Source organism: Dendrobates tinctorius, unplaced genomic scaffold (genome assembly GCF_039654945.1).
Source record: "Dendrobates tinctorius isolate UK_male_01 unplaced genomic scaffold, ASM3965494v1 ptg000285l, whole genome shotgun sequence".
NCBI lineage: Eukaryota > Metazoa > Chordata > Amphibia > Anura > Dendrobatidae > Dendrobates > Dendrobates tinctorius.
Genome location: NW_027361952.1, coordinates 757,846 through 782,096, shown reverse-complemented (window position 1 = coordinate 782,096; position 24,251 = coordinate 757,846). Strand labels below are relative to the sequence as shown.

At 46.1% G+C, this 24,251-nt stretch overlaps 1 protein-coding gene across 1 annotated transcript in view; it reads left to right on the top strand.

Moving 5' to 3' along the window:
• Nucleotides 1-24,251, top strand: part of MTREX (Mtr4 exosome RNA helicase) — a 170,757-nt gene that overhangs the window by 8,511 nt on the left and 137,995 nt on the right. Inside the window, exons 3-4 of the mRNA XM_073559936.1 lie at nucleotides 4,683-4,749; nucleotides 5,861-5,923. Coding sequence (XP_073416037.1) covers nucleotides 4,683-4,749; nucleotides 5,861-5,923 — 130 coding nt within the window. The remainder of the gene's footprint in view (nucleotides 1-4,682; nucleotides 4,750-5,860; nucleotides 5,924-24,251) is intronic.

Sequence of the window (24,251 nt, the reverse complement as noted above, 5' to 3'; positions counted from 1 at the left end):
CTTCTTGAATGTGGTTTTGAGCACCTTAAGGGGTGCAGTTTTTAGAATGGTGTCACTTTTGGGTATTTTCTATCATATAGACCCCTCAAAGTGGCTTCAAATGTGATGTGGTCCTAAAAATAAAATGGTGTTGTAAAAATGAGAAATCGCTGGTCAACTTTTAACCCTTATAACTTCCTAACAAAAAAAAATTTTGGTTCCAAAATTGTGCTGATGTAAAGTAAACATGTGGGAAATGTTAGTTATCAAGTTTTTTGTGTGCCGTATCTCTGTGATTTAAGGGCATAAAAATTCAAAGTTGGAAAATTGCGAAATTTTCAAAATTTTTGCCAAATTTCCATTTTTTTCACAAATAAACGCAAGTTATTTGAATGAAATTTTACCACTAACATGAAGTACAATATGTCACAAGAAAACAATGTCAGAATCACCAGGATCAATGGAAGTGTTCCAGAGTTATGACCTCATAAAGGTACAGTGGTCAGAATTGTAAAAATTGGCCCGGTCATGAACGTGCAAACCACCCTTGGGGGTGAAGGGGTTAAAACTGTCCCATTAGTTAACCCATTTAGCAAACCCCTTAAAAAATAAAAAACGAAGCAAAAAATAATGATTTATTATCATACCGCCAAACAAAAAGTGCAATAACGCGCGATCAAAAAGACGCATATAAATATCCATGGTACCGCTGAAAACGTCATCTTGTCCCGCAAAAAAACGAGTCGCCATACAGCATCATCAGCAAAAAAAAAAAAGTTATAGCTCACACAATAAAGCGATGCAAAAATAATTATTTTTTTTATATAAAATTGTTTTCATTGCAAAAAAGCGCCAAAACATAAAAAAAGACCTAAATTGGGTATCGCTGTAACCGTACTGACCCGAAGAATAAAAGCGCTTTATCAATTTTACCGCAGGCGGAACAGTGTAAACGCACCCCCCAAAAGAAATTCATGAAACGCTGGTTTTTGTTCATTTTGCGTCCCAAAAATCGGACTAAAAAGCGATCAAAAGATGTCACGTGCCCGAAAATGATACCAATAAAAACGTCAACTCGTCCCGCAAACAATAAGACCTCACATGACTCGGTGGGTCAAAATATGGAAAAATTATAGCTCTCAATATGTGGTGATGCAAAAAACTATTTTTACAATAAAAAGCGTCTTTTAGGCTATGTGCCCACGGTGCGTGTTAAAACGCACACGAAAAACCGGACTCCTTCCCAGAAATCGCGCGTTTTTTTCCGCGCGATTTCACCGCGATTATGATCGCGATTTTGCCGCGATTTTCGTGTGTGATATTCAAGCACTTTCCAAGCGATTTGAAGCATCGCTTGGAAAGTGATTGACAGGTTGGTCACACTCGTCATTGTGTTTGACAAGTGTGACCAGGTTTTTACTATTGAGGCCGCCTATGCGGCATCAATAGTAAAAGATAGAATGTTAAAATGCTAAAAAAAAAAAAAAATCGGGGTATATTTACCTTCCGGCGTCCCGCGCTGCATTCCCGGGCCACAGCGTTCCCAGTAATGCCTTGCGAGACCTGTGATGATGTAGTCTTGCGTTACTATAGCGATCTTACGAGACCTACGTCATCACAGGACCGTGCCGCAAGGCATTACTGGGAACGCTTAGGCCGGGAATGCAGCGTGGGACCCTGGAAGGTAAATATACCCCGATTCATTCTTTTTTTTTTTTTACAGGGGTATGGTACCCACGGCCTGGAGGACAGTCTCCTCTCCTCCACACCGTGGGTACCCACCGCACATGAGACTCTTAACTTCCCGCATGGTGGGCATAGCCACATGCGGGAAGTAAGCGATTCTCATGCATTCCTATGGGTGCGGAATCGCGGTAATGCTTTGCGATTCCGCACAAAAGAATGAGCATGCTGCGATTTTTTTTTTTTCCGCGATGCAATTCCGCCGCAGAAAAAAGCGCAGCATGTGCGGAATGCCATAGGAATGCATGGGGGGTGTTCTGTACACGATTTTTACACGTTTTCACGCCGAAAATCGCGGCAAAAACGCTTAAAAATCGCTACGTGGGCACACAGCCTTAGCGTGCGACAGCTGCCAAACTTAAAAACCCGCTATAAATAGTAAATCAAACCCCCCGATATCACCCCCTTAGTTAGGGAAAAATAATAAAATTAAAAGAAAATGTATTTATTTCCATTTTCCCATTAGGGTTAGGGGCTAGGGTTAGGGGTGTGTTGCGGTTAGGGTTGGAGTTAGAATTAGGGGTTTCCACTGTTTGGGCACATCAGGTGCTCTCCAAATGCAACATGGCGCCTGATCTCAATTCCAGCCAATTCTGCGTTGGAAAAAGTCAAATGGTGCTCCTTCCCTTCCAAGCTCTGCCATGCGCCCAAACAGTGGTTTACCCCCACATATGGGGTATCAGCCTACTCAGGACGAATTGCAAAACAACTTTTGGGGTCCAATTTCTCCTGCTACCATTAGGAAAATAAAAAATTGGGGGCAAAAATATCATTTTTGTGGAAAAAAAATGATTTTTTTTTTATTTTCACGCTCGGGCGTTATAAACTTCTGTGAAGCACTTGGGGGTTCAAAGTGCTCACCACACATCTAAATAAGTTCCGTGGGGGGTCTAGTTGCCAAAATGGGGTCACTTGTGGGGAGTTTGAATAGTTTAGGTACATCAGGGGCTCTCCAAATGCACATGACACCCGCAGACCATTCCTTCAAAGTCTGCATTCCAAAACGTCACTACTTCCCTCCTGAGCCCCGACGTGTGCCCATACAGTAGTTTTCTCCTACATATGAGGTATCAGCATACTCGGGACAAATTGGACAACAACTTTTGGGGTCCAATTTCTCCTGTTACCCTTGGGAAAATAAGAAAAAAAAATGGGGACTAAAAGATCATGTTTGAAAAAATACAATTTTTTTATTTTCACACCCGGTCGTTATAAACTTCTGTGAAGCACTGGGGGGTTCAAAGTGCTCACCACACATCTAGATAAGTTCCTTAGGGGGTCTAGTTTCCAAAATGGGGTCATTTGTGGGGGGTTTCCACTGTTTTGGTACATCAGGGGCTTTCCAAACGCGACATGGTGTCCAATCTCAATTCTAACCAAAAACGTCAAATGGCGCTGCTTCCCTTCCGAGCTCTGCCATGCGCCCAAATAGTTGTTTGCACCCACATATGGGGTATCAGCGTACTCAGGACAAATTGTACAATAACTTTTAGGGTCCTATTACCCTTGGGAAAATAAAAATTGGGGGTGAAAAGATCATTTTTGTGGAAAAAATGATTTTTTTAATTGTACCGCTGTACATTATAAACTTCTGTGAAGCCCTTGGGGGTTCAAAGTTCTCACCACACATCTAGATAGGTTCCTTGGGGGGGGTCTAGTTTCCAAAATGGTGTTATTTGTGGGGGGTTTCCACAGTTAAATGTTCCTTTTTTTTTTTTTTTTTTTTAAATCAAAAAAAATTCCTGTGACGCACCTGAAGGGTTAATAAACTTCTTGAATGTGCTTTTGAGCACCTTAAGGGGTGCAGTTTTTAGAATGGTGTCACTTTTGGGTATTTTCTATCATATAGACCCCTCAAAGTGGCTTCAAATGTGATGTCTTCCGTAAAAATAAAATGGTGTTGTAAAAATGAGAAATCGCTGGTCAACTTCTAACCCTTATAACTTCCTAACAAAAAAAATTTTGGTTCCAAAATTGTGCTGATGTAAAGTAAACATGTGGGAAATGTTACTTATCAAGTTTTTTGTGTGCTGTATCTCTGTGATTTAAGGGCATAAAAATTCAAAGTTGAAAAATTGCAAAAATTTCGCCAAATTTCCGTTTTTTTTTTTACAAATAAATGCAAGTTATTTGAATGAAATTTGACCACTAACATGAAGTACAATATGTCACAAGAAAACAATGTCAGAATCACCGGGATCCATGGAAGCGTTTCAGAGTTATTACCTCATAAAGGGACAGTGGTCAGAATTGTAAAAATTGGCCCGGGAGTTAACGTGCAAACCACCCTTGGTAGTGAAGGGGTTAAAAAAAATGTTCCTGTGCTGAGATAATCTTATAAATGTTCCCCTACTGTGTACTGTGTAATGGCTGTGTCTTACCGTACAGGGACATGGTCTGATCAGGAACATTTTTTTTTTTTTTTTTGAATAAATGTTTCTGATCAGACCATGTCCCTGTATGGACAGATATGGCCACTACACAGTACACAGCAGGGGCACATTTATAAGATTATCTCGGCACAGGAACATATTTTTTTTTAAACACATTCAATTGTGCAAATTATTATTGTTCCAAGATCTATTGATTAAAATGTGCTTTTGTTCATGGCACAATCCCATTTAAATAAATAGAAAAAGGAATAATCCCTTTAGCTGACTTATCAACTTCAAATTTAGTACAATGAGTTTCTAGTCCACCATAACCCTTGTCTTTGACGGTCTGCAGTGATTTCAGTAATTTATCACTGCTGCAAATCACTTGACTGTTCACTGGTGTCAACGTATCCGGCACCAGACCACTGAGTCCAGTGATTGCTAGCTGTAGTCTTAATGTCACCACTGCAGCCTGTCAGCAAAGGTCAGAGGCAGCGGTGGATCATTAGGTGGCGCTGTTGTTGGGGTTACTGGAAAAGACAGAAGCTCTGACATGCCTGAGTCACACATCTTGTTTTCTTACAGCCTAGCAGACCTGATGCCGAGGGTAAAAGTGCAAGAAGTGGACACCATTGAGGGCTGCACTCACGAGGTAATTACTGGTACTATACGTTGCCTAGTTAACACATTCTAGTGATGCTTCTTCTTTGCGTAATTTGGGCATCCTAGTGTCCTAAAAAAAGTTGCATTGTTAGGCTACTAAAAAAAATACATGGGGCACATAGTGCGAGTCAGATGTGTGAATGAGCAGAGCACCCTCTACCTCTGAGCGCTGATTCTTAGTGCTTACAGCGATGGGGGCAGAGAAGGCTTCATGTGTGCACCAGGCAGAAGAAAAGTCTGAAACACTTTGGACTTGTCAGAAAAGTTTTCTGAAATTACATTTGACTTCACTACTAGGTAATCCCCTTGTCAAATGCTGCAAGTGTGTAGCACAAAGAAAAAACCACAAACACACACACGTGCCGTCTAGACTGCTTCTCCACCACCCTGAGCACTAGGTCTTCTGACCATGCGGATGTCCACTCTGATGGAACTGTGAAAGCTGCTTCTGATCTGCAGCACTCGCATGGCAGAAGCAATGTCAGATTACTGGGTGGCACCGCACTCAGAGCGGAGCAGTGGCACTTGTCCAGGTGATAAGTATGCTTTTTATTTTCCACATTTATGTTGCAGTAGTGGATAGCCCCTTTAACTTCATTTGTGTTTCTCTTCACACAAAGTGATGGCTTACTTTTTGGATATGCCATTACTTAATGGTTGTTAGGGGGTTAGTCCGTCCACCTCCCCCCACTGATCCTGGGAATGAAGGGTCCATAGACCTGATGACGTTGAATCAGTGCTATTTTCTCTTTGCTTTCTGTAAGTAATACATACACCAATTCTTAAGTTAGAATTAACCCTTTTATACCGTTTATCTTCACATCATTACAGTCACGGCCACGTCCCATCCCCCCGGTGAACGTTCTGTAGCCTTGATCTTGGTGACACACATTCCCAATGATTACTTTAGGGACCTGGGATGGTTAGTCAGCATCTTGTAAGTGATCCGGACTTTGCTTGATTGTACTTGCACAAAGCTGGGACTGGTGCCCGATGCCACAGAAAAATACAGATAGGTCATGACCTTTATATTTCCAGTTGTTTCGAGGCTCCTGGATACCGCTGTACACAGTTTATATTTGTCTGTTTTCCTTCTTTAGGTTGCACTCCCTGCAGATGACGAGTATTTCCCTTTAAGGCCACGAGTCGGCAAAGCTTCAAAGGTGGGTCCTTAAGATTTCGTTGGAGAATTGGTTTACACTGAAGGTGTTTACTGTCACTTCCAATCATTTATACCTAAACGTGGCTGCCGGTCAGGGCAACAAGATATCTGGTAGCATTCCTGTACTAAGGAACACTCTTCCTGTGTTCCAGATCTCTACTTTAACCCATCCCCAACAGTTAACTTAAGTTTACGTCATGGTTAGAAAAGGATTCCGGCAAAATGACATACATTTACGTCATAGCGATCATTATGGTATGATGACTGCCGAGAGCTCAGCTTAAGTTATAGCTGAGACCCAGCTGTCATTGCTAGGAGTGGTGCTTGCACCTCCTTGGGCCATTTAACCCCCTAAATGCCACAGTCGAAGGTGATTGCAGCATTTAGAAGAGAAGGAGGGGGCTCCATTTTAATTGGCGCCCCCCGCGACATCGTTATGAGGGCCCAATTGTTGCCATGGCAAACCTGAAGTCATCGTGATGACCTTTGGGTCAGCCAGCTACAGCAAGCCTGTTAGACCATGCTGAGAGCTTGGACTTAGAGGCTTCTGTTTGGACATTGTTATAATTAATGCATTATACAAACAGGAAGATAAATGGCACTACACACAATACATAAAAAAACATGCTCGGGCCACAGGTAACAGCCAGAGTAAAGGCAAGAACCATAATTCTAAAATTAATAAATCTTTATTAGAAACAACATGTAAAAACACTTAAAAAATGCAGAGTGCCTAGTATGGAGGACACCGATGAATAAACATATAAACGGCTATACTGAAGGGGTGTGATAATCACAGCATGGGATACTTTAGGGGGAGCAGCTGCTGAAATTTACCATGAAAATCTTGTGTACAACTAGCTCACATTACGACTTCAGTAAATGTGGGCGGGGTCTGCTGATGTGTGTGATGTCACTACTCTCCCCTTCTGGGTATTTGCAAAAGAACAAGACAGGATTAAGTTTAGGATCACTGTGCGGAACCATTTTGTTGGTGACTGCAAAGTGATACTGACAAGTAAACCGCATCACTGAGAATGGCCGGCAGCACAGATTCTGATAGTTGTTGCTGCTTGCTGTATCATTAGATTAGATACGTGGAGTTTATCACGTGCACAGTTAGCTATGCTTAGCGTAACATGCTGAAAATAGATACAGAGCTAAGTGTAGTTTAACACATGATGGGATTAGATATACAGCTCAGCAGAGTTTATCATAAAGGATGTGATTTAGATACTCAGTATCTAATGTATGTAATATGTCACCCCCTCCCTCTACTTCTATGGGAGCAGTGGTGTAGTGTGTGACCTCCGCTCTGTCTACGTCTAAGGGACCAGTGCTGTAATGCAAGAGCCCGCTCCGTCCACATCTGTGGGAGCAGTGGTTTAATGTGTGACACTGCTATGTTCACATCTATGGGAGCAGTGGTATAGTGCGTGACTGCGCTCTGTCCACATGTCTATGGTAGCAGTGGTGGCGCACGGTTACGCATCATGTCTACGGGAGCAGTGGTGTAATGCTTGACCCGTTCTGTCCATTACTATGGGAGCAGTGGTGTAATGTGACACCCCCCGCTCCGTCCGCATCTCTGGGAGCAGTGGTGTAATGTGTGAGCCCCCTTCCCCCCTCTGTCCACGTCCATGGGAGCACTGGCGTAATGTGTGACCTTCTCCCCACTCCATCCACACCTATGGGAGCAGCGGTGTAACGTGTGCCCCCCCGCTCCGTCCACATCTATGGGAGCAGTGGTGTAATGTGCGACCCCCGCTCCATCTACGTCTATGGGAGCAGTGGTGGAATGCGTGACCCCCCCCCCCCTCGCTCCATCAACTTCTACGGAGGCAGTGGTGTAATGCGTGAAAACGGTCCGTCTACTTCTATGGGAGCAATGGTGTAATGCGTGAACCCGCTCCATCCATGTCTATGGGACCAGTGGTGTAATGCGAGAGCCCACTCCGTCCATGTCTAAGGGAGCTGTGGTGTAATGTATGACCCCACTCCGTCCACGTCTATGGGAGCAGTGGTGTAATGCGTGACCCGCTCTGTCCATTTCTACGGGAGCAGTGGTGTAATGCATCACCCTGCTCAATCCACGTCTATGGGAGCAGTGGTGTAATGCATAACCCTGCTCGATCCACGTCTATGGAAGGAGTGGTGTAATGTGTGACCCTGATCCGTCTGCTTCTATGGGAGGAGTGGTGTAATGTGTGACCCTGCTCCGTCTGCGTCTATGGGAGGAGTGGTGGAATGCATAACCCTGCTCGATCCACGTCTATGGGAGGAGTGGTGTAATGCGTGATTCTGATCCGTCTGCGTCTATGTGAGGAGTGGTATAATGCGTGACCCTGCTCCGTCTGCTTCTATGGGAGGAGTGGTGTAATGCATAACCCTGCTCGATCCACGTCTATGGGAGGAGTGGTGTAATGCGTGACCCTGATCCGTCTGCGTCTATGGGAGCAGTGGTTTAATGCATGACCCTACTCCGTCTGCTTCTATGGGAGGAATGGTGTAATGTGTGACCCTGCTCCGTCTGTGTCTATGGGAGGAGTGGTGTAATGCGTGACCCTACTCCGTCTGCTTCTATGGGAGGAGTGGTGTAATGTGTGACCCTGCTCTGTCTGCGTCTATGGGAGGAGTGGTGTAATGCGTGACCCTGCTCCGTCTGCGTCTATGGGAGCAATGGTGTAATGCGTGACCCTACTCTGTCTGCGTCTATGGGAGGAGTGGTGTAATGTGTGACCCTGCTCTGTCTGCTTCTATGGGAGGAATGGTGTAATGTGTGACCCTGCTCCTTCTTCGTCTATGGGAGGAGTGGTGTAATGTGTGACCCTGCTCCGTCTGCGTCTATGGGAGCAATGGTGTAATGCGTGACCCTACTCTGTCTGCGTCTATGGGAGGAGTGGTGTAATGTGTGACCCTGCTCTGTCTGCTTCTATGGGAGGAATGGTGTAATGTGTGACCCTGCTCCTTCTTCGTCTATGGGAGGAGTGGTGTAATGTGTGACCCTGCTCCGTCTTCGTCTATGGGAGGAGTGGTGTAATGCGTGACCCTGCTCCGTCTGCGTCTATGGGAGGAGTGGTGTAATGTGTGACCCTGCTCCGTCTGCATCTATGGGAGCAGTGGTGTAATGTGTGACCCTGCTCTGTCTGCGTCTATGGGATCAGTGGAGCACTACATGTGCTACTGAGCTGGAGGAGCAACGCGGAGCATTGGTGAGTATCAGGGCCAGGCATGGTGCTTTTCTGCAAAGGCAGACATATTGAGAGACATAGGATATGCGCTTAAGTCTCTCTCCCGACAGCATGGGGGTTTGGGCTAAAGTGAGGGTTGGGGCTGGGATTATGGTTACGGTTGGGATTAGGGTTGGCGTTATAATTGGGGGGGGGGGGGGGGTTCCACTGTTTAGGTACATCAGGGGGTCTACAAACATGACATGACGCCACCATTGATTCCAGCTAATTTTTCCTTCAAAAAGTCAGTGCTCCCTCCCTTCTGAGCACTGCCATGCACCCAGATACATTAGTGTCTTTTCCCCACATATGTGGTATCGGCGTACAAATTTCGCGGTCCACTTTCTCCTGATACCCTTGTGAAAATAAAAAATTGGTTCCAAATTTTGAAAAAAGTAAAATGTTTATTTTTTTTTTCCTTCCAAATTGCTTTAGTTCTCGTGAAGCACCTGAAGGGTTAATAATCTTCTTGAATATGGATTTGAGCACCTTGAGGGATGCAGTTTTTAGAATGGTGTCACTTTTGGGTATTTTCTGTCATATGGACCCCCAAACTCACTTCAAATGTGAGGTGGTCCCTAAAAAAATGGTTTTGGGAATTTTGTTGGAAAAATGAGATCACTGGTCAACGTTTAACCCTTACAACTTCCTAACAAAAAAAAATGTTTCCAAAATTGTGCCATTATAAAGTAGACATGTGGGAAATGTTATTTATTAATTTGTGTGACCTATCTGTGATTTAAGTGTACAAAAATTAAAAGTTTGAAAATTGCAATACTTGTTATGTACAGTTAGGTCCATATATATTTGGACAGAGACAACATTTTTCTAATTTTGGGTCTAGACATTACAACAATGAATTTTAAACAAAACAATTCAGATGAAGTTGAAGTTCAGACTTTCCGCTTTCATTTGAGGGTCTCCACATTAAAATTGGATGAAGAGTTTAGGAGTTTCAGCTCCTTAACATGTGCCACCCTGTTTTTAAAGGGACCAAAAGTAATAGGACAGATTAAATAATTGTAAATAAAATGTTCATTTCTAGTACTTGGTTGAAAACCCTTTGTTGGCAATGACTGCCTGAAGTCTTGAACTCATGGACATCACCAGACGCTGTGTTTCCCTTACGTCCCTCCGGACAGCACCATGGAGGACGTCCTTCCTTGCCCTATAGTGGGACAGGATCAGAGAGAGGTTAAAAGGCCCCTCCCACCTCCACCCTCCAGTGTTTTTCCTGTCCCGGCAGGGGACGGTTGTATGAGAGGTTGCTCTTAGAGCGAAGATAGCCTGTGGACATTTATTGCTTTCCTTTCCCTTGGCAGGTGGTCTGTGGCTGATTCCTCTCTGGGAGAGGTCCCTCAGCCGTCATTCGTTGTACCAGACGGGATTGAGGGTCTCAGCCCTCTCTTCCCCACTGTCAAGTGGACCGTGGCTGACACCTCTTGGAGAAGTTCCTCAGCCAGCCTGCATGATGGGCTCAGGGGGATCGTGCGGCGCGTCCAATCCTTCCCCCTGTCAAGGGGCTCAGGGCCGACACTCCCCGGTGGGGAGTCCCTCTGCCCCAGAGACCAGTCGAGCGGACGTGCTCCTGGGTTGAGCCGCTCCTCCCGGTGGGAGGCTCTCGGCTCGGACGCCGGCCGGCAAAACATGGCTAATTCCGGAAAACATGCGGTGGAGAAGGCCGCCGCGCCTCCGGCAACGTCAGCATAAGGTCGGCGTGCGTTCCACGGCAGAACGCGGAAGTGCAGAACGAGACGGGCAACAGCCTACTTTCTTGGATCTCGTGGGGCACAGGAAAGGAAATCACTGGCAGTAATACAACATTCCTGACACTTCCCTCCATGGTAGGCTCTCGGCGTTACCAGCTCCCCCTGTCTTTCTAGCAGGTGTGGAGCCAGCACAGGTGAGTGCACGCTGGAATGTTGTGTTCAGGGCCTGGCCTCTGGGTTAATACTAGCCTCATGCCTTGGTGCCAAAGCTGGGCCTAGAGCCTCATGTGCTGAGATATGCTCCACATATAAGCAGCTAGTCCTTGGACCTCTAGGCTGTAGTAAGGCCATTTGTCCAAGCTACATCTCATAATGGGACCTCAGTTAGTTGCAGACCAGGTCTGCACAGAGCCTTATGGCTGGACACGTGGTGGAATGCAACACAGGGTCTCCAGGGAGTCTGCTCTCCACCTGAGTCTCATTAATTAGCTCCTTCAGGTGGAGCTGGTCTGACAATTGAGATATATTATTCAGAGCGAAGGTTTATCCGGATCTCTGATTGCTCTCTTGGAGGTAGCTGGGGACCTGGCCTCTTGTTTGGCACCTTCAAGCAGGGCCGTAATCTGTGCATCATATTACATCATAGGGGCATCGTTTTGTCTCTGTGCATCGTATCGCCGCTGAACATCGTGCCGCTGTGCACGACATATGGCCGCTGTGCACGACATATGGCCGCTGTGCACGACATATGGCCGCTGTGCACGACATATGGCCGCTGTGCACGACATATGGCCGCTGTGCACGACATATGGCCGCTGTGCACGACATATGGCCGCTGTGCACGACATATGGCCGCTGCGCACGACACACGGCCGCTGCGCACGACACACGGCCGCTGCGCACGACACACGGCCGCTGCGCACGACACACGGCCGCTGCGCACGATATGTTGCCACCGTGCACGATATGTTGCCGCCGTGCATCATACAGCCTCTGTGCATCATACAGCCTCTGTGCATCATTGTGCCTCTGTGCATCATTGTGCCTCTGTGCATCATTGTGCCTCATATTGCATCATTGTGCCTCATATTGCATCATTGTGCCTCATATTGCATCATTGTGCATCATATTGCATCATTGTGCATCATATTGCATCATTGTGCATCATATTGCATCATTGTGCTTCATATTTCATCATTGTGCTTCATATTTCATCATTGTGCTTCATATGGCATCATTGTGCTTCATATGGCATCATTGTGCTTCATATGGCATCATTGTGCATCATATTGCATCACTGTGCATCATATTGTATCACTGTGCATCATATTGTATCACTGTGCATCATATTGTATCACTGTGCATCATATTGTATCACTGTGCATCATATTGTATCACTGTGCATCATATTGTATCACTGTGCATCATATTGTATCACTGTGCATCATATTGTATCACTGTGCATCATAATTGTATCACTGTGCATCATATTTGTATCACTGCGCATCATATTTGTATCACTGCGCATCATATTTGTATCACTGCGCATCATATTTGTATCACTGCGCATCATATTTGTATCACTGCGCATCATATTTGTATCACTGTGCATCATATGGCGTCATAGTACTTTGGTACATCATACGTCATCATATGGCTTCATAGTGCCTTTGTACATCATGTGGCTTCATAGTTCCCTTGTGCATCAGACTGCATCAGGGGGCTGCATAGTGCCTCTGTTCACCATGCGGCATCATGGGACCTCTGTGCAGCGTATTCCACTATGTGGCTTCATAGTGCCTTTGTGCTGCAACATAGAGCTCTATAGTGTCTGTGCGTCATACTGCATCATATAGCTTCATAGTCCCTTGGTGCATCATATTGCTTCATAGTGCCCCATAGTGTCTTGGCACATCATATTGCGTCATGGTGCTTCTGTGCATCATATGGCGTCATAAGGCTTTGGTACCCCTGCGCCTCAGGGGGTCATTTATGGGTCCTAATACCTCTGTGCTTCATAATACCTCGGGTGCTGTGGCTTTGGGCCTCTGGCTTAGACCTTCTGACTTGGGCATTTTTGTGGGCCACACCTTGTATGGTTGGCCTACCACTTCACATTTTGTCTCAGGCCCCAACTCTGGTCTTTGTGTTTCGGGCCTAGACCCAGTTTCTGTTGCTTCATTCTTGGCAACTGGACTTAGCCAGACGAACAGTTATGCTTGAATTGGCCTAGTAACTTAGCATTTCTTCTATTTGGAACAGAACTCTAAAGTGAGTTACTGTCTTGAGGGCTAAAGGCAGGTCCCTCTCATAGTTAACTTTTAAAGGGAGACATACGTCTTTGGGGTTCATCCTTTAAGTGGACATAGTCTGGGTGCAGAAAATCCCATAAGGTGTGAGGAAACAATTCTTCCTGACTCCACATAGAGCAGTCGGACTGGTTTCCTTGATAGAGATCCGTTAGGCAGATTCTTGTCCTATAAATCAGTTGTATTATGTTTACCAGGGGTGGCATCACTACTTTTTGTACCTGGTGGCGGTTCAGCAGCCCTGCGTCAGGTGGCAGAGGATCCCATACTCGCTGCTCTTACGGGAGTCAGGGCTCCTAAGGTAAAGAAGCGGTATCCATGACTCTTGCAGTCGAGAACCCATAGTCCATCTGCCTCGCAATAGTCAATCCCCTCTGCGATGGGAGGAAACCTACTTCCCTCTAGTTAAAGAGTGTGGTTCCTCGCACCATAGCAGTCAGGGGTATAAATATCTCTAAGATGATTGCCTGTTAGGATATAACATATGAATAAGTTGACACATTTACAGTTTCTGAGCTAATGACTTGTATAGAAGCACACACTTAGTCTCCTCCGTTCCAGAGTCCAGACTCCCTGTGTCTAACATCAGTAAAACAGGTGTGAGGATCCACATTTCCCTTTCAATGCTTCTAATGAAAAGCCAATGTTGGTAGTGGCAGGAGTAGTTACCTGCCAGATGGAGTATTTCCTTAGTCTTAAATAATAGCCAACCCTTTCTTGAGGTTTAGACATGTAAACAATTCAGTATACACAGGACCTCCTGGATGAGTAGGGTACATACGTCTCAATACTCCGCTATTTTCCATGTACTGTTATTGCTCTGATCTGCCAGCGGAGCAGGGTCTCTGGCCTGCAGGTTTCCTTGTAGTATGGTAAGGTGGTCTCTAGCCAAGATTTAAGCCGAGCCCAGGAGGACCGACGAAGGAACTATCCTGTGTTATAAGCACATACAGCGAATTAACGGTCTGTACAGTCCTCTTTGTATTATGGCTGTGGTTATCACCATACCTTTTGCTGGGCAATAAGGTTTTAATCCTATTTCTGCGACTGCGGTGTTCATAAGTATCTATCACAATAACTGTAATTCACTGCGGTTCATTAGTGGTATTGGGGTGCAACAGGTTGTTCCACTGCAAATCTTGTTTGCCACATTCATACTGAAATTGGACATTATAAACATATATCAGACACTCACTGCGGTGATTACCTTTGTAGATCCCTTTCGATATCTATATTTCTTCTCATCTTATAGATAATGTCTAGATCTAGCCTGGTTCTTACCTAGAACTTTGATCTGGGGGCTTCTGTACCCATCCTGAGACCTTTGCTTTGGTATTCTCCATGGTGCTGTCCGGAGGGACGTAAGGGAAAAAGGGAATTAGACCTACCGGTAATTCTGTTTCCTGTAGTCCCTCAGGACAGCACCCTTAGTTCCCTCCCTTATGTTTGTCTTTAGGCTTGCATGGAATCGATCGGCAGATTGTTCATCCATCAGGTCATCGTGGCTCGAGATGGGGATGGAGCCGCTAAAGGGTCTTACAGACGCGTTTGTAAGGGCATGTTTAGACCATTTCCATCCATCCTCGGTGGTACTTTGAAAAAACACTGGAGGGTGGAGGTGGGAGGGGCCTTTTAACCTCTCTCTGATCCTGTCCCACTATAGGGCAAGGAAGGACGTCCTCCATGGTGCTGTCCTGAGGGATTACAGGAAACAGAATTACCGATAGGTCTAATTCCCTTTTTCCTCCTTTTTGATGCTCTGCCAGGCCTTCACTGCGGTGGTTTTCAGTTGCTGTTTGTTTGTGGGCCTTTCTGTCTGAAGTTTAGTCTTTAACAAGTGAAATGCATGCTCAATTGGGTTGAGATCAGGTGACTGACTTGGCCATTAAAGAATATTCCACTTCTTTGCTTTAATAAACTCCTGGGTTGCTTTGGCTTTATGTTTTGGGTCATTGTCCATCTGTAGTATGAAGCGACGACCAATCAGTTTGACTGCATTTGGCTGGATCTGAGCACACAGTATGGCTCTGAATACCTCAGAATTCATTCGGCTGCTTCTGTCCTGTGTCACATCATCAATAAAGACTAGTGACCCAGTGCCACTGGCAGCCATGCGTGCCTCCGCTGTGTTTAACAGATGATGTGGTATGTTTTGGATCATGAGCTGTACCTCGCCTTTGCCATACTTTTCTCTTTCCATCATTCTGGTAGAGGTTGATCTTGGTTTCATCTGTCCAAAGAATGTTCTTCCAGAACTGTGCTGGCTTTTTTAGATGTTTTTTAGCAAAGTCCAGTCTAGCCTTTTGATTCTTGATGCTTATGAGTGGCTTGCACTGTGCAGTGAACCCTCTGTATTTACTTTCATGCAGCCTTCTCTTTATGGTAGATTTGGATATGGATACGCCTACCTCCTGGAGAGTGTTGTTCACTTGGTTGGCTGTTGTGAAGGGGTTTCTCTTCACCATGGAGATTATTCTGCGATCATCCACCACTGTTGTCTTCCGTGGGCACCCAGGTCTTTTTGCATTGATGAGTTCACCAGTGCTTTCTTTCTCAGGATGTACCAAACTGTAGATTTTGCCACTCCTAATGTTGTAGCAATTTCTCGGATGGGTTTTTTCTGTTTTTGCAGCTTAAGGATGGCTTGTTACACCTGCATGGAGAGCTCCTTTAACCGCAAGTTTCATTTACAGCAAAACCTTCCAAATGCAAGCACCACACCTCAAATCAACTCCAGACCTTTTATCTGCTTAATTGAGAATGACATAACGAAGGGATTGCCCACACCTGTCCATGAAATAGCCTTGGAGTCAATTGTCCAATTACTTTTGGTCCCTTTAAAAACAGGGTGGCACATGTTAAGGAGCTGAAACTCCTAAACCCTTCATCCAATTTTATTGTGGATACCCTCAAATGAAAGCTGAAAGTCTGAACTTCAACTGCATCTGAATTGTTTTGTTTAAAATTCATTGTGGTAATGTCTAGAACCAAAATTAGAAAAATGTTGTCTCTGTCCAAATATATATGGACCTAACTGTAAATATAACGCGGCACTTTCCCTTTATGACCCTACGGACTAAGAGTACCCAAACGATAAATCCTACTGCACTCAATGTAGGAGAGGATCTTGCCAATATCACCACCACGAGAACCCAGGACGAGAATCAATGCCCTTGATGACCAGACCCCTTGAATTGTAGTTGTGGAACCATTTAAAGTGTCTTGGAAAGCTTTCGAGGATAGCATTATCCTCAACAGGTGGAGCATTCTCAATGTCTCGGATGTGCTCCCTAACTATAAGTTCACGGGTGGTTAAACCAATAGATACTTAACCACAATTGTATTCAGCGTGATATCTCACGCCCTTGGAAGAACAGTTAAGATATTTTCTCATTTCAGAGGTGCGAGACAGGAAAGATGTACCGTGTTAGCCAGTAGATAGAAAAATATTCAGAATTGAGAGTCCTCAGTGGTCGAGAGCCATCAAAATTCTTAAAATTTGTTGATATGGTTAAGACAAGCTTTGTATAGACCTCAGGAATAAAATCCTAGGAATCTAAGGTTTCTGTCTGCCACTACCCTTTTGGGGTCATAGTGTCTATGCTCTTTGAGATTAGCCAAGCGTTTGGCTACGAGGCAGGGGGAGGATGGCAAAATTTGTTTCAAGGCAGGATCCACTAGTAAAACGTTCCAAAGTTTTTGATAAGTCGTCAGCTCCTGCCATTGACTGTTGTAGGTAGATATAAAACGTACCTGTTCCTTGTCATTCTTGGACAACGTGCTAACATATAACTCCTTTCTTGTAGCCCTATTGTATCCCCGTCCGATCAACCTGTTGCTCTGGCCTCTTTCATTAAATCTCTGAGCCAGGTCTGCAGATCGGGCCTCAAAAGCACCTTGCTGAGAGCAGATTCTGAGAAATTGTCTGATAGGAATACTCCGAATGGTAGACCTTGAGTGTGATGAATCGGCCATAAGGAAGGAATTGGTTTCTGTAGGCTTTCTATATACGTTTGTTTGTAGTTCCCCTTTTTTGGATGCAGAAATTTGGATATCGAAAAATTCCAGTGCCCGATTTAAACGTAAGTTTGATGCGGCTTCTGTCAGTGCAGCACTGACAGGTTTAGTGCATTGTAATGCTGGTGTATTGCAATGCATTATACCAGTGATCAGATGAATAAAAGTTAAAGTCCCATAGAGGGACAAAGTAAAAAAGTAAAAAAAACAAGGAAATATTAAACCAATAAATAGGTATAATAATGTAAAAAAAAAAAAAATGCACATATTTGGTATTGCCGCATCCGGAATGACCCGACTTATACAACGGTCGTACTATTTAACCCCTTCAGTGAACTCCATAAAAAAGCGGCAAAAAAACTATGCTTTTTAATCATACTGCTAAAAATAGTGGAATAAAAAGCAATTAAAGCAAAAATGTTATAGCTGAAAACGTCATCCTGTCCCGCAAAAACAAGCCGCTGTACAGCTCTGTCAGCAAAGAAATAAAAAAGCTATAGCTCTTTGAATAAAGCATTGCAAAAAGAATTTTTTCTATCAAATTTTTTGTGTGTAAAAGCGCCAAAGCGTAAAAAAATTATAAATTCTTGTAATCAAACTGATTCGAAGAATGCATCTGCCTGATCACTTTTATTCCTGAATTGCTGGTTTTTGTTCATTTTGCCTCCCTAAATCGGAACAGAAAGCAATCAAAAAATGTTTTGTCCTCAATAATAGGACCAATAAAAACACCATCACATCCCGCAAAAAGCAAGCCCTCACATGTCTGTGTTGGCAGAAATATAGGATGATTATAGCTCTCGAAATATGGCAGTGCAAAAACTTTATTTTGCAGTAAAAGGGTTTTGTAATGTGTGACAGCAGCCAAAAATAAAAACAAAGATTTAAATCTGGAATTGCTGTAATCGCACCGACCCGAAGAATAAAGTCGTCACCTAATCACTTCTACCACACAAAGAATGGCATAAAAAATAAAACCAATTCTTCACCTGCTGTTGATTTGTTCATTCTGCCTCCCAAAGATCGCAGTAAGGCCCGGCTCACATTTATCCTGCGCTCTACTTTGAGCTCTTACACCGGAGATTCCGTGCAAATCTCTGAAATGCAGGATTCAGAATTACCCCTGTTACCAGATTCCCTATAATGAGGCAGATGGAGGCACTGTGGATGACGTCTGGCCTGTGATCCAGCGGTGCCCATCTTTTAAACTATGCATAAAAGTGTAGTTTTGTGCATTTCTGAAAAGGACACCGCTAAATAGAGGCCAGACTGAATCCAGAGTAACTCTGCTGCCGCATTATAGTGAATTGATCCCGTGGAGGTTTTATTTGAGCCTCAGTGTGCCTTAACCACATTTAGCATCCACATGTTTGGCATTTCTGAAGCGAAGAGAGTCCGCTTAGTTTACGGGGACCTTGTCTCCAGAAAAACATATTGGTGACAACACTGTCAGATTTGCAATGTTTACTCAGGAACACCAACTGCTGCTTGTTTTTGGAAAACACTTATGGGGTCAAAATCATCACTACACCTGTACATAAACTGCTAGAGGAGTGTAACTTCCAAAATGGGGTCACTTGAGGAGGGGATTCTGCTCTTCTGGCGCTTAGTGGCTCTTGTTCTCAAGAGTCAAATAGTGCTCTGTCCCCCCATAGTCTGGCGTATGGCTAAGCAGTACTGTACAGCCACATATGAGGTATTTCTGCGTTTGGCAGAAATTGTGGTACAAATTTTGGTGCCATTTTTTACCCATTTCCCATTATGAGAACTTGAAATCTGGGGCTAGAACCACATTTTTGTGAGGAAAAATTAATTTTTTTTTTTTTTCTTCACTGCCCAATGATATAAAATGCTGTGACATACCTGTGGTGTCATTATGATCACTGCACACTTATATGAATTCATTGAGAGGTATAGTTTGTAAAATGGGGTCACTTATGGGGGTTCTGCTGTGCTGGCAACTAGGGGGGGTGGCTAGCCCAGTGGGTCATGGCGTGTGCAAACCAGAAGTGTAAAATCTGTGCTATAATATGGTTCTCCCTCCCTTCTGAGCTTTGCATTGTGCCTGAGCTTTTAACTGTGTAGTCTGTTAAAAGCGATCACTTATGGGAGTTTCTGCTTTTCCAGCACCTTGGAGGCTCTGCCAATGTGACATGGCACCCTCAAACTTTAACATCAATATCTGAACTCTAATATATCGTTTCATCTCTTCTGCGCTTTTCACTGTGCCTCATAAGTAGTTTTCTCCTTCGTCTCATTGGGGGACCGGGTACTGTGGTGTATGCTACCGCCATCTGGAGGCTGACACTAAGTAGACAGCACAAGGTTAGCTCCTCCCCCGCCGTATACACCCTCGCCCCGATTGCGGGCGGAAACCAGGTTTTTGCTTAGTGTCCTTTGGAGGCACACACGTCTGGTTTTCTCCAGACTTATTTTTTTTTCCCTATGAAGATAAGACAGCGGCGAAGGACCCTATAGAAATTGTCCGATCGCCCCAAACCAACAACGGGCGCGAGCACATGTTGAGTATCGTCTACGCGTATCCTTTCCCGCACAGTGGGACATATCTGGGCATTTTTCCCCAGAATCTTTTTTTTTTTTTTTTTTTTTCCCCTATGAAGATTAGACCGGGGCAACGTACCCTATGGAAAGGGTCCGATTTCCCCAAACCATCAATGGGCGAGAACGGGCGAGTGTTCCTCCACGTATCCTCTCCCGCGACGTGGGACACGATGCCGGACTTAGCCCTGGCCACCCATAGTTATTGACACATGCCCCCCGATGAAGCCTAGCGCGAAACGTGCGTAGGGGTTTTGGGGCTGGACGCCACGCACATGTACTTCTTTTATGGGTAAGCATGATCACTTTTCTGCAAAATCCCCCATGCTTTTTTCGCACACAGCACTTTATTGCAAAGTATTTGTATGAATTCCCCATGCTTTGTGCTATGCACTTTATTCTGATAGCAACACTAGACGTTTAAGTGTGAGACTTTTCTGCGTGGGCACTATTTTTCATGCATTTCCTTGGGGCTTTGAAAACTTATTTTTTGTACTATTGCATTTACCATACATGTGCGGTGTATCCATCCCCTCTTCTTCGTAGTGTCATATCCGACATCTGATCATATGATTGTATTTTGTAATGTACAGTTTTTATGCACCTGTATTAATAAAGAGCGAATAATTTTTGACATTATAACCAATTATTGGTATTGACTCCATGGCGTCATACTCCGTCTTCTATGTAGGTCTACATGTTGAGTATCGTCTACGAGTATCCTTTCCCGCACAGTGGGACATATCTGGGCATTTTTCCCCAGAATTTTTTTTTTTTTTTCCCCTATGAAGATTAGACCGGGGCAACGTACCCTATGGAAAGGGTCCGATTTACCCAAACCATCAATGGGCGAGAACGGGCGAGTGTTCCTCCACGTATCCTCTCCCGCGACGTGGGACACGATGCCGGACTTAGCCCTGGCCACCCCTAGTTATTGAAACCATGGGCTTGTACAGAGGCACAAGACTAGTCCGTGCGGCCCCCACTGCTCCACCAACGCTAGACGGCGGTGCTGCAAGGCGGCAGACGGTCCCTCTCCTCAGCCCTGGAAGGTGACGGAGCTAGGGTGCCTGCACCGTCCTGGATATCACCCCCCTTCCCTCTACCTGTTCGGATCAAGGTGTCAGTGTCCAGGGCATGGATGGAGGTATATTCAGCTTTGAGGGCTCTGTGGCGTCCGAGGAGTTCTAGGCAGATGGCGGCCAGGTGGAGCGCTTCATGCGGTCAGCAGGGATCCAGCGCATCCACCCCCCCCCCCGGTTTAGCCCCCCAGCTGTTACAGCAGCCCCCGCTTGTCCGAGGTCATGCAAGGAGCCGGGTACTCAGTCCTCGGTTTGTGGCGGCCTGTCTGCTCTGTAAGAAATGGGCGGAATCCCCAGTGGTGGATCCACCAGTGTCACGCTTGGCCTCAAAAACCTTGTTATCATACCTAGTGGCTCGTCCATTAAGGACCCCACTGATCGACTCATAGACAGTTTAGCTCGCTCCGTTTTTGAGGCGTCAGGGTCGGCTCTCTCTCCCTCGTTTGCGGCAACATGGGTAGCCAAGGCCATGATGTCATGGTCAGTCATTGAACAAAATCTTGCAGGATAGAGACCTGCCTGCGGAGGTATCGGAGATCACGAGTCAGATCGCTATGGCGGGGGACTACTTAATCAATGCTTCCTTTGATGCGGCCAGTTGTGCGGTACTTGCGGCCGCAAACGCAGTAGCCATCAGGAGAGCCCTATGGTTAAGAACATGGCGACCGATTCTATTTCCAAAAAGTCCTTGACTTCCCTGCCTTATCAGGGAGACCGCCTGTTCAGGGAAAAGTTGGATCAACTCATCTCCGATGCTACAGGGAGAAAAAGCAGCTTCCGCCCACAGCAAAAGATTAAACAACCGTTTCGTCAGGTTCCGACACGGTTTCAGGCCTTTCGTAACCCCGGATGGTCGGCAGATGCTAGCTCTGCCGCTCCAAGTCGCGCCAATCAGGATAGGGAGCGAAAGGTCTCATATAGAGCCAACCCATTGGGGAGAATGGGGGCCCGTCAGCCCAGGCCGAGGGGAACTAGGGCCCAGAGGTCCTCAGCTAAATGACTCAGCGCCGTTTAGACGACATCAGCAGGGTAGGCGGCCGCCTGCTCTGGTTTCGCCGTGTCTGGGTCAAGGTAGCACACGACTCATGAGTGGCGGAACTGGTGTCCTCGGGGTACAAGATAGAGTTTATCAAGTATCCCCCAAAACATTCTTTTCTGTCCCGACTTCCCAGAGTGGAGCCCCGGGCCAAAGCATTGCTAGGGGCCATCAATTCACTTCAGCACAATGGAGTCATCGTTCCTGTACCAGAGCATGAGAAAGCTCAGGGTTTTTATTTCAATCTGTTCACAGTCCCCAAAAAGGATGGGGCAGTCAGGCCGGTTTTGGATCTAAAACTCCTGAACAAGTTCATCAGGATCAAACATTTCAGAATGGAATCTCTCCGTTCAGTTATATCGGCCATGGGGCAGGGAGAATACTTGGCCTCTGTCGACATCCAGGATGCCTGCCTGCACGTTCCCATTTTTCCTCCGCATCAAAGGTTTCTACGGTTCGCCATCAATGGCCAACATTTCCAGTTTGCAGCACTGCCCTTCGGGCTAGCCACCGCCCCCAGAGTATTCATGAAGGTAATGGCAGTCGTGATGGCTGTCTTACACTCTTGGGGCATAGTCGTCTTGCCATACTTAGACGACCTCTTGGTGAATGGCCCCTCATTTCGGGCATGCGAAGAGAACGTCAGCATCACGCTGGATACACTCTCCCGCTTGGGGTGGTTGATCAACAGGAAAAAATCATCCCTTGTCCCAGCCCAGAGGATTTCCTTTTTAGGGATGATCTTCGACACCTCCTGAGGGTTGGTAATTCTCCCTCAAGACAAAACCCTAGCGCTCCAGCAAGGTGTCCAGAAGCTTCAGCTGGTCCCTCACACCATTCGGTTCGGGATGAGGGTACTAGGGAAGATGGTGGCAGCAATGGAAGCAATTCCGTTTGCCCAATTTCATCTTCACCCCCTGCAGCATGCCCTCTTGTCTACTTGGGACAAGAACCCGTTCACGCTTGATCATCAGTGCCGCCTATCCTCGCAGGTCAGGCAGTCACTAGAGTGGTGGACGATCAGGTCCTCCCTTCTTCAAGGAAAACCATTTCCCCCGGATCGATGGCTAGTGGTTACAACCGACGCCAGCATCCTCGGCTGGGGAGCAGTGTTTCGCCACCACACGACTCAGGGGCAATGGTCACAACAGGAGGCACGTCTCCCGATCAATTTATTGGAAATACGTGCGGTCCGGCTGTCGCTGCAGCATTTTCAGCACCTTCTAGCAGGACGCCCTGTTCGGATACAATCAGACAACGCCACGGCGGTGGCTTACGTAAATCAAAAAGGGGGCACGCGCAGCAGGGCAACCATGCGCGAGGTGGGGCACGTGCTTCACTGGGCCAAGAAGAACCATTCAGTAATTGTGGCGGTCCACATCCCGGGCGTGGAAAATTGGGCGGCGGACTTCCTCAGCCGGCAGGGGGTTTCGTCGGGGGAATGGTCTCTGCATCCCGAGGTCTTCCTGCAGATTTGCCAACTGTGGGGAACACCGGATGTGGATCTGATGGCATCCAGGGTGAACGCCAAGGTGTTCGTCGCTCGGTCTCAGGACCCGCGAGCGTTCGCCGTGGATGCGTTGGTTCTACCATGGAGCCAGTTTCGCCTTCCATACTGGTTTCCCCCGCTGCCACTACTTCCGAGGGTTGCCAAAAAGATCAAGACAGAAGGGGTTCCAGCGATTCTGCTGGCCCCAGACTCGCCCTGTCGGCTCACTGACGTCCCATGGCGACTACCAGAGCACTCAGATCTACTGTCCCAGGGACCGATCTTCCACCCGAACTCAGAGGCCCTGTGTTTGACGGCGTGGCCGTTGAATCTTGGATTCTGACTCAAGCGGGGTTTGAGCGCAAGGTGGTCGCCACAATGGTTAACGCCCGGAAGCCTACCTCGGCGAGAATCTACTATCACACCTGGAAGGGTCTTCTTTGCTTGTTGTCGGGACCGTGGTCTTTCTCCTCTGACATTCTCCATTCCTAACGTCTTGGCTTTTCTACAGTCAGGCCTAGACTCGGGTTTAGCCCCGAGCTCCCTTAGGAGACAGATATTGGCGTTGTCTGTCCTCTTTCAGCGAAAAATTGCTACCAACTTACAGGTGAAGACTTTCATCCAGGGAGTCTCCCACTTGGTACCACCCTATAAGGCGCCGATGGACACCTGGGACCTTAACCTGGTCCTGAGTGTTCTGCAGGAAGCCCCTTTTGAGCCGCTACAAGATATTTCTCTGTCATACCTTTCCTGGAAGGTGGTATTCTTGGTAGCCATTACTTCCATTAGGAGCGTCTCGGAGTTGGCGGCCCTGTCTTGCCGAGCATCGTTTCTCACCTTATATAAGGATAAGGTGGTGCTTAGGTCAGCTCCCCCCTTTCTGCCGAAGGTCGTGTCC